The 20,391-nt window shown below is 57.9% G+C and overlaps 2 protein-coding genes and 2 non-coding genes across 4 annotated transcripts in view; 1 reads left to right on the top strand and 3 right to left on the bottom strand.

The window, feature by feature from the left end:
* The window catches only part of VAC14 (VAC14 component of PIKFYVE complex), a 51,504-nt gene extending 32,226 nt beyond the window's left edge, over positions 1-19,278 (bottom strand). Inside the window, exons 1-12 of the mRNA XM_035543763.2 lie at positions 19,109-19,278; positions 16,316-16,466; positions 14,847-15,014; positions 14,115-14,177; positions 12,949-13,056; positions 12,013-12,122; positions 10,690-10,796; positions 10,350-10,484; positions 10,006-10,158; positions 8,198-8,258; positions 1,187-1,331; positions 490-555 (exon numbers count right to left, since the gene is read on the bottom strand). Coding sequence (XP_035399656.2) covers positions 490-555; positions 1,187-1,331; positions 8,198-8,258; positions 10,006-10,158; positions 10,350-10,484; positions 10,690-10,796; positions 12,013-12,122; positions 12,949-13,056; positions 14,115-14,177; positions 14,847-15,014; positions 16,316-16,466; positions 19,109-19,212 — 1,371 coding nt within the window. The 5' untranslated portion in view covers positions 19,213-19,278. The remainder of the gene's footprint in view (positions 1-489; positions 556-1,186; positions 1,332-8,197; positions 8,259-10,005; positions 10,159-10,349; positions 10,485-10,689; positions 10,797-12,012; positions 12,123-12,948; positions 13,057-14,114; positions 14,178-14,846; positions 15,015-16,315; positions 16,467-19,108) is intronic.
* TRNAG-GCC (transfer RNA glycine (anticodon GCC)) lies at positions 8,956-9,026 on the bottom strand. The gene has a single exon. It is a non-coding gene; the product is annotated as a tRNA-Gly (tRNA).
* TRNAG-GCC (transfer RNA glycine (anticodon GCC)) lies at positions 17,756-17,826 on the top strand. The gene has a single exon. It is a non-coding gene; the product is annotated as a tRNA-Gly (tRNA).
* Positions 19,279-19,587: 309 nt separating the features above from the next.
* The window catches only part of HYDIN (HYDIN axonemal central pair apparatus protein), a 121,722-nt gene continuing 120,918 nt past the window's right edge, over positions 19,588-20,391 (bottom strand). Inside the window, exon 84 of the mRNA XM_035543765.1 lies at positions 19,588-20,076. Coding sequence (XP_035399658.1) covers positions 19,588-20,076 — 489 coding nt within the window. The remainder of the gene's footprint in view (positions 20,077-20,391) is intronic.

Genomic DNA, 20,391 nt, shown 5'->3' with positions numbered 1-20,391 from the left:
AAGGCACCTGGTAGAAACGATCCCCATCTCCATGCTGCTGTCATGAGGCATCTGAATTCCCGCTCACCCGGTGCCTGGCCAAGACCCAGCCCCACCGGGGTAAGACATCACCTCTGGTGCTTGAATCCCAGAGCCTTGAGCCTTCCCAGGCAGGCAAAAAGGATTTTTAGGAGTGACCAGCCCTCCGAGGTGGAAAGGAAGGCTCACACAGTCAGAGGGTGCAAACAACACCAGCCTAAGAGGACTCTCAGCCAGACAAGGGTGCAGCCTGTTACCTGCGGGCTTCAGGGAGGCCACACTGCACTGTTTTTGGGTTGGTTTGGCCACCAGGGCTGAACTCCCAGTGTCAGCACTGGCCAAGCCTTACGAAATCCCTACATTCAACCCAACTGAACCAGGCAAACCTGCTCCAAAATTTGGCTGGAAGTGGGGACGGCAAGTTTCCAGTTAGACTGGAAGCACTGCACTTCCAGTGGCTGCAGCACCTACCTCATCCGACTCATCTGAGAGTGTCCGCAACAGTATGGGGAAGAGGCTGTCGGTGTGTCGGAACATCTAGAACCAGAGAGGTGAACACCATCAGTCCCACAGGCCCCATCGTCACCCACCAAGGGACCCCTTGCACTCCTGGGGATGCTGCTGAAAGCTTCACCAGCATTTTCCATCCTACCTAGAAGCATCTCCCTAAACCTACTAAGCTAGTGGCAGCTGAAGCCTTCATGAAAAATGCAGGCAGACAGTTGGTTACAAAGCTACCAAGACAATTAAAGCCAATTCAAAGGTAGAAATTGGGGTACCTCTGCAGATAGATCTGCTTCTGGGGCAGCACAGTACAGCTGTACCGTGCTGCAAAGACCCACGATCAAGTCACCATGACCGTCCCTAAACCAAGCGGAAAAACCTCTTTTCCTGCACTGCTACCCCACAGCTAAGTCCCACCGACCAACTTCAGCCTGGGGGCTTACTGCCAATGCCCACCCATTTTTCTTCCTAAGCCTCTGACAATGCTCTGCCCCACACCAAGTCACCGTGGCTCTGCCCTTCTGCAGCACCTCCAGCTGCTTCAGACCCTGACCTCACCGTATGCCCCTTTCCCACCCAAGTACCAGTCGAGGAGCAGCTGGGAGCTGACAACCTCAGCCCCACCAAGGAAGTTAGAGGCTCACGTGCTGAGTCCTAGACCTACCTTCCGAGGAGTCTTGATGTAGAGGTGGTAGAGCCATTTCAGGACCGCAATCCTGGTCATCATCCCAATGGAGGTGTCGTGAAGGTGGCAGTCCAGCACCTGAACTATTCCATCGAGGTTCAGGGTCACCTGGATCCTTTCAGAGCTGCACAGAAAAGAGCAGCTGGGTTCAGCACTGTGATGCCCACTTCACTCCTCCCAGGACAAGGAGGTCCACAGCACACCACAGGCTGTGTCAAACACCTCAGCCCAAACCCTAAGACATCCAAACCGCCCCCATGGCCTGATCCAGCCCCATTCAGTCCTGCCACCCACATTTCTTATTTGGTAAATCCATATCTGCTCATGGCAGCCCAAGAACTGTGCTCGTGTCTTCGGGAGTTACAGGAGCCAGGAAGCAAGCTCAGGGCTTGCAGGGTCCCGTTAATGCAGGCCAGGCTTATGCTGCATGCAGGTGTAAATTCAGCCCGGGGAGAGAACTGAACAAAACCAGCAACACCCAGGTAGCTCCGGCCTGGCTGCTCCAGCCTTCCTGTTCCTCCAGCCATGCTGGTTTGCTGCACCCCACTGCTGCTCTCCGTCAGCCTGTGCCTCTGATCTGCAGGCGAACAGCAAACACGATGGGCCAAAGGAGCGCACACCTGCCCTTATGGCACAGGCAGCTTCTGACTGGTGTCAGAGCAACGGGATGCAGGGCAAGAGACACAGCGGTGCACCAAAAACTGGCCTTGGAAACAACAGAAATCTTGCAGGCTTCAAGGTTTTCCACCCTCCCAAACCAGCTGTTACCTACGCACAACAGGACACCGCGCTAGATGAATCCAGCACCACGGCTGTGTGGAGGTGCTGGTCCACGTGGCAGTCACCAGGTTTGGGGTTCAAAGACTAAAGATACATGAAATGCATTCATAACCCAAGTTTTATGGGTTCAGATGTCTTCAGAGAACACCAACCCAACATCCTCGGACGTGGCTAGCTGGGGCCGCTCTACCAGGCGGGGGCATTTGGCCCTGTAACCCCACCAAGGGCTGCAGGAGGTCCCCAGTGGTTTTGGGGGGCAGCTCTGCTACAAGGACGCCTCGAGGACACCATGGTGGGTCCCAAAAGCCACTGCCGAGATGAAAGGCAAGGACAAGTCTTGGTCAGCAACCAGGGACAAAAGTGAGCAACTCCTTGGTTCACCAGGACACTGCCTCCTTTATAACACTGATAGCCTGCAGACCCTCAGCTCTTACTGTGGTGAAGAACATTCCAGCTTCTCCCCAAACAGGACCCACGTTTGGCACAGCCAGGAGACCCCAAAGCAGGAGAAGTAGTGTTACGGCATTTTTTGTCCCCTTTGTGCCTGCCATGGACAGGGCCGAGGAACGAGGGGTGAAGCAGACCTGCAAGAGCAGCTGCACTGAACAGCCAGAGCCAAGTCACTCCTCTCCTACCCGAGCCACTGAATTATTCAAGACTGGGCCAAGCTCCTGCAGGTTTTTCTATGGTGTGCAGAGCTCCTCTGCATCACGTTTGATAAGAAATCCTAAAGGGCAGGCTTCTTCATGGTATAATTTGCAAGTAGAAGTGTGGCTTAATGGGATTTGATCTTCCCCAGGACATGCGTTATAACGGCAAGATGAGGAGGCTGCGGCCCCTGACAGCTCTGCAAGTATCTGACTGCTTCATCTGCGTCACGTAACAGATGCTGGGGCCTGCAGATTGCCTCGTGAGTTGGCTGGAGTTGTGCTTTGATGTTGCAAACATCAGCCGAGGACTAAACATTCAGAGCAGAAGGGAAGGAGGGATGGATTCAGGCTGTTGCTGCTTAGAGGGCCCAAGATGCTGAGAGCAGGGAGAGCTCAGGAGAGGGGGATCCCCCCAGGATCAGCATCCCCATGGATTTAAGCCACTCTAACCCTGGAGAAGTGTTGGTGAGTGGTCATGCACCTCTACCCCCTGCCCCAGTCCCCTAATTCCTGCTCCCCACCTCTTCTGGAATCAGCAGCAGCTCACCTAAGAGGCTGTTCTCACCAACCCATTTCCCCGCAGACTCCGCTCCCTCCCTGGTGGTGCAGCCTGTGCTCCACCTGCCACGAGGCTCCCGACCAAAGAGCATCACGAATCCTTGACCTGATTATATCTCCAAGCCAAAACACGCCTTTGCCTGCGCAGGAGGGGAGTATCTCGGGGGTAACGTGAGGAACGTGCCTGGTGTTTGCAGAGGGAAGAGGCTGAAGCAGTGCGTGAGGCTGGCTGGGGACGCAGGGCTGCAAGGTTTGCAGCGGCACCGCTGCGGGAGGGTGCCAGCACCGCAACGGAGCCATTTCCTACCTGCTTGTGCAAAACGAGCTCATCAAAATCCTCTCCCCAGTGACACGGCACGTGCACAGCGGCACGCTGCCCCTGACCGCGCTGCTCTGTGCTGGAGCAGCACCAGATTTTGCTGCATTTCCAGGGAGGAAGGCATCAGTAAAGCACTGCAAGCGCTGCTGCAGCAGGCTCGCAGCTTGCTTGTGCATCCCAGCTCTCCTTAATCCCCAGGCAGCCCCAAGCAGGGGTAATGGCATTGCCTTAATGCGATCCGCTCGGGCCACAACGCGGGCTCCCAGCATCGACAGCTGTGCCAGGGCAGATGTCGGATGCGATCGCTTCCATCTCACCCACTACCCTACTTTCTCCCCCGCTGCTCCGGAGGGCTGGCGCAGCCCCGGTGCCTCCTGCATGGTTCTCGTGCTGCAGCAAGCAGTTTTCCAGTGAATTTAGCAACAGTGGGAGCTGCAGCAGGCTCTTGCCTCTGGATATTGGCACCTTTTTTTGCATTTTTCTCCCCAGCAGTGGCTGGGGAACCTGACACCCCCGCCCCCCGCAAGTGGTCCTGCCAGCGCATTCCCCATCTCAGAAGGCATCCTCTAGCACACAAACACTTCTCTCTTTCCAAATGCATTCATTCAATCCACGGTGATGGTTTTCACCCCATTTCCCTTATCAGCTTATTTTCTCATCTCTTCGCTTTCTTCATGATCTTCTGCCATCCCTCTCCTTGGCAGCTGCTTTTCACCGCCAGTCTCTGAGCTGTCATCTCCCTCCTGGCCTCCTGCCCGGCCCAGCTGCTTTCCTGACCCCATTTTCAGACAAGGTTAAGGTCCGGGCCAGGCTCTAGCCTTTAAGCGGGCTCAGCAAGCTGCACTGCCAAGGGTGGAAATATCCAGGTTCTTTCATTGCGGTCCAAGTCACAAGGGCACGTCCCATATGGGCTGGCAGCTGGGCTGCTGAACTGGCCGGAGCCACTGGCCAGGAGGTAAATAGTTCCTCCCCGCTCCCCGTGCCACAAGCTGTCACTTGCTCATTCTCCGTTGCTCTCGTGTCGGAGCTGCTTGCTTCTTCCTGCTCAGCCAGCCCCAGGTCACCGTGACAAAGGCTGGGGCAGGGTGCCTGATGTCCCCTAGCCAGCAAGGGGCAGAGCCCAGCTCCCCTCGGCATCAGGAGGCTCTCAGGCCAGGAGGAGCCTCCCCAGGAAGACAGCCTGGAGCCCAAAGCTGCAATTTCAGCTTTGTGCTAAGCCCTACCTACCATTATCTAAGTCGTCTGATCTAAAGGCAGCCGCGGACAGCTCAGCCACGTGGCAGCAGCCTGCCCTTTCCGCAGGGTGACAGGGAGCAGGAACATCTGCATGTACCACAGAACATGGTACTGCTGTCCTGGGGGAGACGGCCTCGATGCCCATCCTCACGGCCTGGGACTCGTGTTTCCAGCCTTGCAGGAGCTGTCAGCCCTGCCCAAGAGGCAGAGGCACGTCTGACGGTGACTATGGGCTATGGGAACCTGGAGCAGTGTCCCGAGGTCGCTGGGCTTGGCACTTCAGAAAAGAGGCAGCCCGGTCCCACTGCGGGAGCAGAGACCAGAGGCAGCAGCACAGGCTGCCCACCTGGTTCAGCTCCTGCTACGCCAAAGTGGGGACACAAAAAGCCATCCTCGGGTTTGTAACAGCACTAAAAGGTCATCTGGGGCCAGGACTGAGAACAAGAGCCTCTGCCCACCCAAACCTGGGGATGGAGGCTACAAAACCTGATACCTGCTGCGCTGTTGAGCATCACCCAGAACAAGAAGTCTTCCCCATGTTGGCAAGGACCACAAAGGCTCCTCTGGAGCCTCCCTGCCCCTTATCTGGTTTGCTATGGTGTCATCATCCCAGCACCCTTGTTTAACACCTGCGTATCCAGCCCTGCTGAGCGCCTGCCAGCCAAGCAGGACAGCTGGGAAGTGGTCTCAAACTGCTCGAGTCCTGTACTGAAACGTGGATGAGATTACAGGAGCCTGAAACACGCCTTCCATTTCGGTCCCTTGAGGCAGGACAGCTGTCTGCGTCGTCTCTTTCAGCAGCTCACACGGAAGGAAGGAAATCAGGACTCTGCCCCAGAAGACACAACTTGACCTCCCCTTCCTGATCTGGGCTCAAACTAGCGATGGCACGATCAGCTAGGCCATGGAAAGCCTCCAACAGCTCTGGAACGTGGTCCTGGTCCGCTTTACTTCTGCAGAAGCTGAAGGCAGGGACGCCACCCGCCCAGAAGCCCCGAAGCCTCTGCGGTCCCCTAAGCCAGGCTCTCCTGGGAACCAGCTTCTGCCTCAGCACAGCCCCAGCCCTGATTTCCAAGCAAATGCCACCAGGAAGCTCCCTCCAAGTGAAGCCGGCAATCACCATGGAGCATTTCTGGATGGCTGACAGCACGTTTTAGGAGAAGGGGGGTCACTGTGGCCACAGGAACACGCCCGGCATCCACCCATCGAGCATCCAGCCCTCATCATCTCCCTGCAGCGCATCTCCACGCGACGTATCCGCAGCCGCCGGGCCGTGAAGCTGCACGGCTCCTCTCTCTGCCCCTGCTGAACGAGGTTGAGGTCATCCTCCTTCCCCTGCGGCTGCCGTGCCGTCCTCACGCCGGCTGGTGGCTGCGCGGGGAGGGCAGGGGAAGGGGCCGTGAGAGCCGGGTGCCTGGCGCGGGGCCACGCTTCATCGCTGCTCTCAGGGGGAGACCGGGGGGAAGAGGACAAAAACACAAGAAAAGAGTGACTTCATCCTAAAAGGCAGCTGCAGCTTCCTCCGGCTGCAGCCCTTCCAGCCTGTAAGGGCAGCAGAATGGTTTCCCGTGGTGCTGCCTTGACACCCAGCGGGCATTCGGCACGCAGGCAGCTGCCTGCTCCCGGCTCTGAATTGCGCCTGCCCAGCATCACCTGGCCCTGCAACCAGCAGCCCAGGGGTACACGGGCTCGAGGGATTGCTGAGAGCACCCTTGTGCTTCTGCTCGTGCAGCACTGGAGGTGCAATTCGACTTCTCTGAGTTCCTACGGGACAGATTTCCTACAGACCCGAACCCCTGGATGCTGGTTATCCCAGCAGATGGGCAGAGAAGCAATATCCAAGTTGGAGACAAGAGACAGGGCATCAGGCAGGTGCCCAGGACTCCTCTCGGTCACATACAGCCCCCAGCCCCATGCCAGACCCCACAGCGAGTGCCCTGGGGAAAAGCTGTCAGGTCCCCGTGCCGAGCCAGGATGGCGAAATAGGCTTCCTGGCAGGTATGGCCCGTGCCATAGCCCTGCATCTCCGGCTCAGCAGGCTTAGGAGAGCTCAAAACCAAGCCCCTTTGCCAAAAGTCTCATCTCCAAGCTTCCCTGCCTGCATTGCTCCAAAATGAGCCCTCCCACTGTGTGGGGCAGCTGGCAGGAGCCAAGGACACCCACAGCCACCGAGCACAGGGCACAGCAGCATCCCTCCTGCTGAACTCGTGGATGGTCTCACTGCCTTTCCTCCCTCTCTTCCCCAGATGAAGTTCTCCAGGACAGAGACTCAGCTATCGCATGTCCCCTTGACTCGGTGCCTCTCATTTTCTCTCTTTCCCCCTTCCAGTTTCAGCCCCGCACGCCCACTTCTGCACCTGCTCCACTGCACGGGCTGAGCCTTCAGCCAGTGGGTGGGAGGCTGGCAGGGAGCTGGGACAGAGCTCAGTGGCCGCAGGAAAGCTGGGGAAAACCACTCGACAGCCACAAAACAGAGTCTGCAGGCAAATGAAGGAAACGGAGGGGTTCAGATGATCAGAGCTGGGAAGCAGGCACTGGCTCTAGCATGTGTTACGATGGGTACCACGGGTCAGCTGTGCGGGCAGGATGCAGCTGGAGTAATGCATCCTATTCTGGGGACCACAACAAAGAAGAAATATAGGCAGGAGCACAACAAAGGTGCTGGAAATCACGACCTCTGAGGAACGGAATGGCAGGAGCAGCAGGATGGCTGGGGGAGCGGGTGGATGTGTCACTAAATTCACCGACAGCTGGAGGGGAAGGAAGGCACTCGCAGGAGAGATGAGTTAGGTGCGATTCTGGGAGGGATGGTGCTGGGCACGACGCAGCTCTCTGGGACGTGGGCCCTGCGAATGCCACATGAGCTGGCGGGGGACAGGCTGGTGGCAGTGGCTGCCAGGACGCTCACCCCCAGGCAGCTGGAGCTGGGCGGCTCAGCGCCGGCCCCACAGCACCGTGCCGTGGTGGGCTGCCAGGACTGCAGCGCAGCTCCCCGAGGGCTTTGAGCTCTTCTGCCAGCCCCAGGCAGTTTGTGTCCCTCTTCACCCGAGGCTGATGCCTCCGTGTGAGATTAAACCCCTGCAGCGGGGGGAGGAACTGAGGACCCCCTGCTGCATGCAGACAAGCTATAAGAGCCAGAATAAGCATTCACTCCTCCCCACCTTCATTCCTCTTTAAGCAGAAGCCTCCAACCAGGTGGGATTGAACATAGAAGAGGTGTAAAACCCTGAGTGCACGGACACTCGCCGCCTCACCTGGCCTCCTGCGTTTTGCAGGGTGGCAAAAGCCCTCCATTTACCCCAGAGATGAGAGGTTTTGGTGCAGATGCATCCCCTGTCGTGCATCCCACCGGGACCCATGAGGCCCCGCTTGCTTTCAGCCCACAGCATGCTTCCCCTCAGCTCTGCCAGCATTCCCCAGTCACAGTCTGCGAGGAGCAGCCCCTACCTGGTCGCTGGGAAGACGCCGGTGTTGCTCACACTGGAGTCACCAGATGCATCTAGAGAGCCTGGGGGCAGACAGAAAGGAGGCAGTGAGCAGGACTAGGAGGCTGGAGGGCAGCACGGCCCCCTGCAAAGCCATCACCAGCCCTCATTTCAGGGTCCAGGGCCCCTGGGGATCCCTTTTTCCTGTGGTGTGATTCCACACGGAGGCCAAGCAGCCCAAGCAGCCTTTGCTCCGTGCTAGATAGAGGTCTCTGAAGAGCCACTTCGAAACAAGCACACAGGCTGAGCCCCACCAAAGCTGCTTCTAGCTCAGCCAGAGACCTTTCAGCAAGGGATTTTAGAGCTGAAGGTGTGCAGCAGAGCGCAGACTGCTGCACAAGTCCACGAGCCTGTGCTGGCCACCATTTGAAACTGGGTCTTAGAAGTGCGGTGACAAAGCACCGTGACAAGATGAGCTTGACTCTGAATGCCCCCTTGTGCCAGCTGCCTCTACTCACACGCAGCAGAACTGCCACATCAGCACAAAGGGGGAGCAGAGCCGAGAATTTTGGCTGTAAAGCATCACAGATCTGTCTCATCCTGCCTGCTTCCAGGTGCGTCATCATCTACCCGAAGGAGCAGATATCAACACAAAATGTAATTGCTTCGATACTTTAACAAAAGAACATCTCACAACAACTAGGGAAGGGGAAAAAAAAAAGTTTTGCTGCTGCAACCACAGCATTACGCTCTTCCCCTGCATCCCTTCCAAAAAGCTGCTGCATTGGCCGGGAATCGAACCCGGGCCTCCCGCGTGGCAGGCGAGAATTCTACCACTGAACCACCAATGCTGCCTGCACTGCTCAGCCCCTGCGCACATCGCCTCCATCGCCTCCCGCTCCTGCGCAGGGCAGCCTCCAGCCCCTGCCCCTGCCCTGCTCCCTCCCACGCAGGGTGGTCCAAAAGCCGTTTGTGGACACGTTACAGAAAAGCCCTGGGCTGAACACACAGCCCCAGAAGAATAAGATCAGCCCATGTCGTTTAAATGTTACGTGTGTTTCGTGTGCCTGGGCTGAGATGTGCCAGAGGTAGCACGAAGCCATTCTGGGACAACAGCACGGGCTGAAGAGATGCTGGCAGGATAAAGCTTCTCTGTCTGCAGGCATTGGTCCCCCAGAACCCTCTCAGTTGACTTTTTTCTCCCTTCAGTACTCTACCAGGCCTCCCACCACACTTGTCACCTTTTGTCTTTTTGGTTCTGCTGTAGCCTTCTGGTCATTTTGGCACTGGGACAACTCATGCATGATGGCCTCAAAAGCACCATGAACTTGGGAAGGACCAAAAATTCTTTCTGTTCTTTATCCTTCCCCAACATACACTTCCCACCATGCACATGCCGATGCTCTCTGGCCTCTGTTAGCAGTCTCCCAGGACTAGCACAGCTCTGAGCTCTCCTTGGGGTGACAGCGGCTCCTCTCAAGCCAGCAGCTGCAGGACAGACGGGCTGTCCTCCTCCTCTGTTATGTAGCAAGACACTAATCATTTAGCTAAAATGATCTTTTCCAGGTCAGTTAATGGCTAAGTTGAAGCGGAGCGTGGTGAGGGGGTGTTCCCCAGGGAGTACAGCACTGGTGGGGCTCCAGGCTGGATCAGTGACCTGCTCTGCAGACAGCACCAAACGCGTCTGTCTCAGCAGCGGATCATCGGTGAAACAGGACTCCAAAGCTCATAAAAAGTGCTGTTCCCTGCCCCAGGGAACCAAACCAAGCTAGGCACTACGCCTAGAGACCCTCACCATGCTTCTAATGGCCCAGGCCAACAGGGACTCACCACTGGACGCTGCCTCTGGCTCTGGGACAGGCTCCTCTGAGGCTGGCTCCACCGGCGGGGCTGTCACCTGCTTGGCCTCATCCATTTCATCGTCCTCTGGGATGACAAGCTTCATCAGACTCTGGTTGCACACGTTTGCCACCTCCTTGATGTCTGAGTGGAGGCAGTGTAAGGAACACGCAGTGCCACGCATGCGCGGTGCCGCACGGGGCCAGGTGCAGAGGAGCTGCCGCAGCCCTGGCCCCAGCCCCAGTGCCCCTTGCATCCACGCGGCCGGGGCGGCTCTGGCTCTCGGGGGGGAGGGCTCCTGGCTGCCTCCAGGAGCAGCTCAGGTACAAGGATACTCTTCTTGCGGTCGTCGTAGGAGAGGCATGGCAGGACAGCGGTCAGGATCCCCGAGGAGTATGGCAGCATCACCCGGCCAGCCAGCTGGATGAACTCCCTCATCCAGCACATGGCCGTCAGCTGGATCAGGTCGTCTGGGGAAAAAACAGGACAAGCAGCGGTGAGACAGAGACAGCAAACCCCACAGGACAGGGACCACATGCAACCAGAGCTGACAAGCCCCCTTCTCCACCCAGTCTCTAGTCCAGATGCCTCTTAGCAAGGTTTTCACACGTGACAGCAAAGGCGCAAGGTGGTAGCAGGGCTAGTTAAGAGGAAAACCCAGTGACCACTACTCACCCGCGGCCTGGCAGTGGATCACCAGGATATTGGCCATTTCTGCGAACTTGACGCTGGGAGGATTCTTCTTGATCTCCTTGAGGAACTCCCCGAGGGCCACCTCGCACCTGCGGACAGGCAGAGTGGGTAAGTTAGAAGTTACAGAGGGCAGCCTCGACACACGTGCAAAGAGGGGATGCAGGTGGCATGGCACGGTGCTTGTAGGCACCCCCTCTGCTTTCTCCTAGCCTCAAATCCTCAGCAGAGGACCGAGCACATCTGCACCCAGGGAAAATGCCCATTTTTGTTTTATTCACTGTGAAGGGGGGTTGTGCCAAGATGCTGCTCCCCTCTGCCACCCCTTAGGGGATGGATGTACCCCCGCCCAGGAAGAACGAGGCTGTTGCAGTGCCACCACTTGTCACAGCTCTGAGTGACACAAGCTCACTCTGCCCCAAAGTGGAGCCCCACAGCAAATACAAGCCCCTACCCAGGCAGGAGCCATGCTCTCCATGAGCTCCAGACACAGACTTTGTAGCAAGGGCAAGAGCTGGGCTGCAGACCCTGCTGTGCCCGCTCCGTTTTCGGTCCCAATTTACCCCAACAGCAATGACGGAGGCAGTGGAAGTGCCACACATCTTCCCACTCGAGAACAAGCGTGTGCTTGGATGGGCAGCCAAGAGGGTGAGTGAGACGGGGGGCAGGTGGTCCTCGAAGTTTTCGGTGCTTGCCCCTTGACACACACACTGGGAAGCACAGAAGCACAGAGGAACCAGTAGGACCCTGTGGTGGGATGGACCCAGGCCTGTTTCACCACTTACTTATGCCCGACCAAACAGGTCCTCCTACTGCACAGATCCTCTGATCTCCCTGTGAACCCCCCGCCGCTCCTGTGCTTCAAAATGCTCCTCAAAACTTAAGACCTAGCAGTGGAGCTGAAAAGCGAGCTCACGGTGCTGGCTCCCAGGAGCTGCTGGGCTGGTGCTGTGCCTTGCTGAGCCCCTCGGGCCCCCAGATCTCACACCCAGCCCCAGCAGCACACAGGAACGAGGGTACGGCGCTCAGGGGCTGGGAAGGTATGGACAAACCAAGCCAGCACAGCCTGTGCTGCAGCACAGCCAGACCATGACGTCCCGCATAGCCACTGCAGCCAAAACAACCCGGGGAAGGGAGGCCCTACCCAAGGACACTTTGATCCACCGCGCACAAGTGGTTTCGCTATGGTTATACACAAGAATTAAGCCTGTGAAGGGTGACAGCAGACAAGGCACCTGCCCGGGGCAGGGACACGCGCTGGCCCCGGAGCAGAACATGGACCCGCACCCAGCCAGGCCCCACACTCACATCTTCCGTATTTCTTTGCTGTTGTCTCCCAGGATCTGGAAGAGCCCATCCAGGATTTCTGGCAGGTAATCCAAGAGGTTGATGTCAGGCACAGACTCTAAGACCAGGATCTAGCTCAGGGAAGGTATAAGAAAAGACAGGTGAGTTTTGGAGAAGCCACCTAACACCACCGGCACAAATCTGGTGCAGTACTGAGGAACAGAGGCATTCAGAGATGAGCTGCAGGAAGGAGGGGAGTGTGGCTGCCATGCGGGCCACAGGGGAAGGACGAGAGGACAGTCTGAAGTTGCCCATCGTGGAAAGAAGCCGGGCTAGCAAAGGAGACAGGTGATCAGTCTGCAGCACCGCTGCACTTCCAATCACAGCTTTGTAACAGGAGGGATCAGGAACGACTGCCACGATGCATGCAGGCAGATGTAGAATGGCAAATTGTGAGGCTGAAAGAGAGCCCAAAGGCACACATCCCTCCAAAGCCCTGGATGGACTTTGTCAGCTCCTGCCTTGCACAGGAATGAGAAAGTTAATAGAGATCTGTGCCTCCTGGAGAGCAGCATCTCCCCACCACCGCTGGGTGCAGGAGTACCTAAACCCTTCCTTTAGAAATGGAGCAGTGTCCCTCGGGAGACTGTAACCTCTAGATCACAATATATTGATTTACACGATCACTGCTTGGACTGTATTTTCTAACTTGCTGAGCAAAGCTCTTAACCAGGTTGGCAGAAGCACAACATCACGTACCCGTGACTACAGCGACACGACAGGGAGGTGGTGTTTCAAAGCACAGATGAAAAACTCTGCTGGCTTACAGAACCTGCCCAAATAAATTCAGGTTGCTGAGTTCACCCGTCACCCTGGACACCTGCCATTTGCCCAGACAGAGGATGCTGAAGGGCCGCAGTGTTTCAGAGGCTGCAGTGGAAGCCCATGTGTACCTACCCAGGATATGATGAACTGCCGGGCATACTGGTTGTTGGAGTAAATCCTCTCACGCAGCAGCGGGATGAAGCCCACCAAGTCAAAGTGGTTGCTCTCCGTCACAATGTCCTGCAGAACCCAAGCAGAGGGTGTCAGAAGGGACCTCAAGCACGCCCCAAGGCCAAGCAGTCACCCCCAGCCAGCTGCTTTTAAGGCACATGACAGGGAAAAGACCTCAAGCCCTTGGTAAACGGGTCTGTCAGAGACAGCTGGGAGACCTTGGGAGTCCTCGTGAGAAGGACTCACATGGTTTCTTCAGGGATGGGGCAGGAATTCCCCTCGGGCAGTGAATAACTCTGAGCTGGACCCACAGAGGAAGGCTCCTGCTTGGGACGTGCCAGCCCGGCTGAGCAGGAGGGTGGCCCCTTCTCTGATTCATGCCTCGCTGCTGTTCTGCGCACACGGATGAGCAGCTTTGATGTAATCGTGTGTGTCAGCGACCAGAGAGCCCCCTGGCTTTGCCTTAAAGCTCTTCCTCCATGCTCGGTGGGTTTTGCTGCCCGGCTGGGTGCTCACACCGGGGGCAGATCTGCAGCTCTGCAGCCGTGCAGCAGGAAGAGGCGGTGAGGTGGCTGCTGACTGCTGTGCTACCAGGGCAGGAGCTGGCAGGAGCCGTGCGCCTCCCCCAGCAGAAGAGGAAGTGGGAAGTCTACACAAGTAAAACCTCCTCAGCACGCAGAGCAGGAAGAGGAACCAGGCCTGCCCCATCTTGGGAGCAGCAGCTCTGCTCTTTGTTATTCATTTAGGCAAGGGAGGAGGTAAGAGAATCAGAACAGCAGCCCTGCTGCTTCCTGGGATGGGGTGCAACTTTACTCGGACCAAATCCTTGCTTCCCCCGAGACCTGGCTCCCAATGGCTAAATACACACGTTGCATTGCAATAACCTGCTGGCTGCTCAAACCCCCTGCCTGGGATCGCCTCCAGCCTCTCAATCTAACAGGCTACGGCCAGAGACAGAAAGAAACGCTTCCAGGGTAGCCACAGAACTGTGCCAGGATGGTTCCAGCCTCTGGGGACCACGGCATCCCAAGCACCCTGCCATGACACGTCAGGCAGCGGAGGTGCCTGCAGGCACAGCACAGCTGTGTGCCTGCACTGAGGGCTCTCAACGGGAAGAGGAAAAATACCTTGAGAAGCCGATCTAGAAGCTCGGAGCCACTTTTGACATTTGGGTCAGGATCAGCAGCCAACTGCGAACAACAGAAATGAGAAAGAGAAATCATTGCACCAGCAGGTCCCAGGCCTCTTCCTGCCTCTGCAGCGGAGCTCACAGCACGCTCACAAGACCATTGCTCTCCTTTGGTATCACAGGGATGGTCAGGGACAAATCCCTTTATCTCCGACTCCTCATTTGGCTCCGACAAATTCTCTGGACATTTTCTAAGGGGGATATCAGGTACCCATCGCCTTCCCGTGTGCCAGCAGCCATGTTCTCAAGTGGCACCAAAAAACAAGTTTGCTTATGCTGCAAAGACAGACATCTGCAGATGGGGTTTTGATCCTGACAGACCCCAAAAGACATCGTGCTGCAGAGCCACCTCATCTGCAGCAGTTCTGGTGGCCCCGTTTTCCTGCACACCTGAACAAGGAGCAGAAAAATGCATCCTGGAGATGAGGGCTGAGAACAGGTATCTCATGGTGAATTCCGGTATCCACAGCACCAGGGGTCAGCATGCTGCTGCAGAAACCGTTTGGGCAGTCCTTCAGACCCGCCTGGTCAAAGCAAACCAGTTTACCTGAAAAGATGACCTTGGCCAGCTTGGTTTGTCTGACTCAGGGAAGAAGAGGCCTAGGAAAGAGGCTTTACTTTTCCAGTAAAGAAATGAGAAACGCATGGGGGCTTAGAGGAAGCTCCTTACCTTGCTGAGGCCATCAAAGAGTACATTGAAGTGTGGGAGGACGGAGCCTCTGGCCACCTTCACGATGTTGTAGAGGGCCTCACAAGCGTAGTACCGCAGCCGACTGTCGGCGTCGTTGAAACACGTCAGCACTGGCTCGATCAGCTCCTTCAGGTAGAGCCCGGAGTCCTGGGGGCAGGAGGAGACTGCTTAGCTGAGGAGCACGTCACAGGGAGAGGGAAGAGGTGGCACCACCATGGGTCCCAGAAACCAACAGATTTGGTGTGTGGGGCTGCTTACAGACAGCTCTCGGAGCTGGCTGCTACCTGAAGCAGCTCTAGGGCTCTCATTCCCAGGAGAGATCGGTGCAGCCTCGCTTTCCCAGAGAGCACACTCGTAGTTTTACACGCTGCAGGACAGACTGCAGCATGAAGGAGCCACGCCAGGCAGAACTTGACTCTGCCCCTGAGGGACCAGCCCCAGCCCAAAAGGCTTCAGGGTTCACCAGCGCAGCAGGAGTTCCAGGCACACAGGTAGAGGCAGGAGGTGGGCTCGTTTTCAAGTTAAAACAAACCCACGTGGGGGAACCGACCTGGCATTTCTCGAGCATCCAGCACAGCAGATGGTAAGGAAGTCGACAGCGTGCAGACGGGCAGATTAAGGTGCTTATCGGCATCTGTCAAGGCCACCAAACCCGACTCCTCCGTCCCTCAGGGCCGGCTGCTCCAGCAGCATGCACTGAGCAAGGGGTACACTCCCAGGCTGTGCTCTGGGGACCTTTTGGGGCTGACACCAGAGCAGAGATCCTGGAGAGGAGTGTTTTGGGAAGAGGCTCTGGGCTTTAACAACAGGATGAAGACAGGAGTGCTGCCCAGAGCCACGTGGCCGTCAGCTTAAAGGCAGCTAATGCCAAAGATGCCAGGCCTCAAAGCAGCCGTTTCAGCTGATCAGAAGAAGGGGATTAAATGAACAAGGGAATAAATGAATAAAACTCTCATCAGAAGGGGATTAAGTGAATAAATAGGTTACACCTCTCAGCTCTTCTAGCAGGGACAGTCAGCTCCTACCAAGCTCCGAGCTGCCTCTGACACGTGCCCTACCATGTTCCAAGCTGACTCCTTCCCTTGCGGGCACTTTCCAAAATCACTCCGTGGTGTAAGCGAAAAGCCCGATGGAGCTCCGAGCCCATGCTGCCCTCAGCGGGGATCTGGGTGCTCTGACCTGAAGGCAACTTACTGAGCTTGTTCTTTGTAATGAGAGTAAAGCGAGAGGGGAAACCCTTAACTGGGACAGGAGCAGGCAGCTTTCCCCATGCAGCTTTCCCTACAAAGGGCACCTGCGGTAACGCCTCCAAGGCTGGACCGAGCGGGCAGCAAGTGAAACCTCCATCGGGTCCCACAGAAAGTCGCCACTAAGGCTAATTAACGCAGCACATGGAGGAGTTTCTGTCCCTCTGCGGCGTGCACGAGCCAAAAAACCCTCATCCCTACCTTGCCCAGGGCGATGGAGCAGGCGGCCAGGCCGATGAGCCCCCCTTTCCGGCTGTGGGGGTGCTGGGAGAGCGCGAACTCCTGCGACAGGATCTGGATGACGTGCTTGATCTGAGACGTGTTGTTCTGAGCCACGAACTCGCGCACCAGCCTTGGGGGGAGAGGAGGAGAGCAGGAAGATTTAGATTTTGCCTGATGTAAACGCCTGGGGTGCTCAGCTTCCCGTGGCCAGCAGAAACAGGGATGCGGAGCTGTGGGTACAGCACACGAAGAAGAGGTAGCAAAAAGGGGAAGGTTTGGAAAGAGCACGAGTGAAACCCCCTCTGGCTGCGCAGAGCTCTTCCTGCTCGTGCTCACCAGCAGCTCGCTGCCCTCCTGCTGCCCTCAGCCCTCCGGGCACCCCATGCCCATGCCTGCAGCCTTGTTTGCAGCTCACGGCCCAGGAACCAGAGCCCAGAGCCAGCTCAGGATCAGCTCTCAAGGGCCCCTCACCAGGGCTGCGTGCTCGCAGCAGCACTTTCAAAGGGCTGGATACCAGACCAGGCTGGGAGGAGGATTTCTTCCATCCCCAAGGGACTGAGAGGCCAGAGAAGAAGCCACCAGGTCCCCTGCTCCGTACGGGGCCATGCCTCAGGCTGATGCTGCTGCCATAGATCCATCATGCATCCAGGGGGCTCGGACCCACGGTGTCCATGCTGACAGTCATGCTGCCCTCGCTTGCCACCAGGGCCACCTGGCCCTGAAAGGCAGAGCTGACGGGGACAGAGCTGGGGGCTACTGAGAGTGGAGCATGCACAAGCTGCGAGGCCAATGCCCCGGACAAAGAATTTGTTTCAACAAGCTGCCTGCAGCATCAGGACTTTCCATCGCAGGCCAAAGCAGGTCCCACCCCACCTTCCCCTCTCAGCAGTCCCCCCGAGGGGGCCATGACGAGGCAGTGCTCGCACTGAGGGCTGTTGGTTTACGGGGACAACGCTCCTAAAGCCCAAGCACCTTGTGAGGGGCAGTGGGGGCCGGCAAGCTCCACGTCACTGCCACAAACCCAAGAGCCATTTGAGGAAGTGGCAAGGACGTTGTTCAACCAGGACACGCGCTGTCCCACAGGATACAAGGGTCATTTGCCCCCGACACAGCACGAGATGATGGCACAGCACGCGGACGGCTCAGCAGAGAATTATTTCCCACCAGATGTGTGCGCAGCGCAGAGATTTGGGACCTTCCCCGCCACCCGTTGCTTCAGCTGACGTTCCTCTTGGATTTTTTAAAAAATGTACTGCACAACTACAGACAAGCAGACAGGGCTTCCCCATGAAATACCTGCCTCTCCCTGGAGCTGCTTACTGCACCAGCTTTCAGTGGGGGGCTCAGTGACCCCCACACCTGGGGGCTGCTCCCACCAAACCCTCAGGGCACGGGCGCGAGGCAGCTGCACACAGCTGGGCATTGGTGGTTCAGTGGTAGAATTCTCGCCTGCCACGCGGGAGGCCCGGGTTCGATTCCCGGCCAATGCAGCCACAAAACTTTTCCCTTTTTATTCCCCTTGATTTCCACACACGGAGCAGACCCACGGGCCTCAGCATCTCAGCCTAAGTAAGGATCCCTATTTTAATCTTTGATGGAGGTACAAAGATTTCCAATGCCAAACTCCATATATATATATATATATTTATTTTTCCTGCTGTACTAGATTTGGGAAATTCTGACGCTCAGGATTTTGCCCAGACACCCCTCATGTTTTAATCCTGGGGAGCCAGACAGGGGCCGAGGGGCTGGGAAATCTCACGCTGCCCCCTTCTAGACAAGTGCCACTGCCCAACCACCCGCTTTGTAACACAGAAAATCATTCTAGAAGATATTTATGACCTCTTTTCCCCCCCAAACGATTATTACCAGTGCTCTTCTCGCCCTGCTGTGAGCAAAGCAGCTGTCCTCCTCCTCCTCAGGGTCATCACAAAGCCCCTCGCTCTGCTCCACTCAGGAACTGAGTTTTTTAGCAGTGGCAGACAAACCCCTCTCCAAACCTGCTGATTCCAGGCAAACGGCTCCGACTCTGGTCTCAGCCCAGCCGCAGGCCCCATCCAGCAGGAAGAACGGGCACCGCGCCCCAGCAGCACGGAGGCAGCCCCTTACTGCCGGGATGTAGGGAGTGCGGTAGGGTTCTTGTTTGGGGAGCGTCAGCTTTATGCCCCTCGGGGTTTAAAGGGCTCGGGGCTGTGGAAGGCACCCAATGGGCGATGTTCAGGGCCAGGGAGCACGAGCTACTCCCACTTTATGGGGCACGGGGCTGGGAGGTGCCCGACCAGTGTGCTGAGTCCATCCTTGCATGGTGCCGCTCCATCACAGGTCTGGGCTGACCTAAACCCAGGCACCCCCACAAAGGGCTGCCCCTTGGCTTCCTCCCCCTTGCACCCCTTACGCCCTTCCCACGTTGGGCGCTCAGCCCCATCAGCAGGTCCCAAATCGGATTTGGGGTGGCACAAAGCAATTGGGAAACCGCGGTCCCGGGGCAGGACGAGCGGGGGCCGACCTGCGTGTCCGCCACGACCCCCGTTGGGACACGACCCCCCGGGGGAGGCAGAGGACGAGGAGCAGAGAAAGGGGCCGGGTCCGCCCCGAACAAACCCACCTCCCACCCCAAATCCCCCCGGGCCCAGCCCCGAGACCCCAGCCCCCGGGGACAGCCCGGGGCAGCCGGGACCCGCCGCCCCCGGAGGTGTCCGGGAGGGGGTCCCTGTGTCCACGGGGGGGTCTCCCGGTGCCTCCTCCCGTCCCGTTCCTCCCCCCGCCGCTCACTTCTCGATCTCCAGCGCCGCCACCTTCCTCTTCTCGTACAGCTTGTCGTTCAGCGCCCGCACCACGCTGGGCGCCAGCGGCGCCAGGTCCCGCTCCGCGTTCATGGCACCGGCACTACCGGCGGCCTCCCCCCTCCCTCCCTCCCTCCCTCCCCTCCGCACCCCCTCACGTGACCCCCACCAACCCTCACGTGACCCTCAGCACCCCTCACGTGATCCCCATCCCTCCTCAGGACCCCCCCCTGGCGGCCGGAGGACCAACCCCCCCCCCAGCCTCCACCCAGCCTCCATCATCCCCCGGCCTCCATCTCCATCCTCGCTCCATGCCTCGCCCTCTTTATTCCAAACCATTACAGAGGACACCCCCCATAGCCCCCCCACACCCCCCATAAGCCCCCCAAAGTCCCCCCCAGTTTGCCGTGACCCCCCGTTAGCTGTGGTGCCGCCCACAATCAGCTCCATCCCCATGGAGGACCCCGGTCACTTGTCCGTGGGGAGGCCCCGCAGGTAGTACACCCAGGAGACCCCCGGCCCCACGCCGGCCGCCCGGGGACAGGAGACCACCAGGCGGCTGGTGACGGGGGTCCTGCCGCCGCCCGGGCTGCCCTCGAAGGAGACGGCCATGAAGATGGTCTTCTTGGGGCGCAAGGTCCCGGTGGCCCGGACGGCGAAAGCCGGGTTCTCCACGCTGTAGGTGAAGGCCGTGGGCTGGAGGAAGACGTTCTTGAAGGGGATGGAGGTGCTGCTGCCGGCCTTGATGGGGAAGGGGCCCTGTGGCTTGGGCGGCAGGGCCAGACCGAAGAGTGGGATGCTGTACTCGCCCCCTGGGGGGCCCGAGAGCTGCAGGGTAGCCCGGGACTCGCCCAGCTGGCAGGGCTCGTAGGTCACCTCCACGCACACCTCTGAGCCCCCCGCGCAGGACGGGGGCATGCTGATGGTTTTCTCCGTCTGGAAGTCAGGGCAGTCGGTCTGTGTGGGGGGCAGAAGAGACGGGGAGAGGGTCACAAAAGCAGAGCTTGGGGGGTGAGAATATAAAGAGCAGGAAACAAACAAATCAAGGTTCCTGACTGCATCATGCTTTCCCTTTCCTGCCCCTGACTTCCCAATTCCCTCACCGTGTCCCTGCTGACCACCCATAGGGTCTGCCCAAACGCGCCCCAAAGGGACAACCCTACAGCCAAGCCCTGGGGGACCAAAATCGAAGTGGGAGTCCAGGCACTGTGGGACCCTAAAGGGCAGCAGGGGAGGTCTGCAAGGAGACCAGCTGGGCTCCCTTCCTCCAGC

This window comes from Cygnus atratus, chromosome 12 (assembly GCF_013377495.2).
Source record: "Cygnus atratus isolate AKBS03 ecotype Queensland, Australia chromosome 12, CAtr_DNAZoo_HiC_assembly, whole genome shotgun sequence".
Lineage (NCBI taxonomy): Eukaryota > Metazoa > Chordata > Aves > Anseriformes > Anatidae > Cygnus > Cygnus atratus.
Note: the sequence above shows the minus strand (reverse complement) of the source record. Positions and strands in the feature narration are given on the sequence as shown.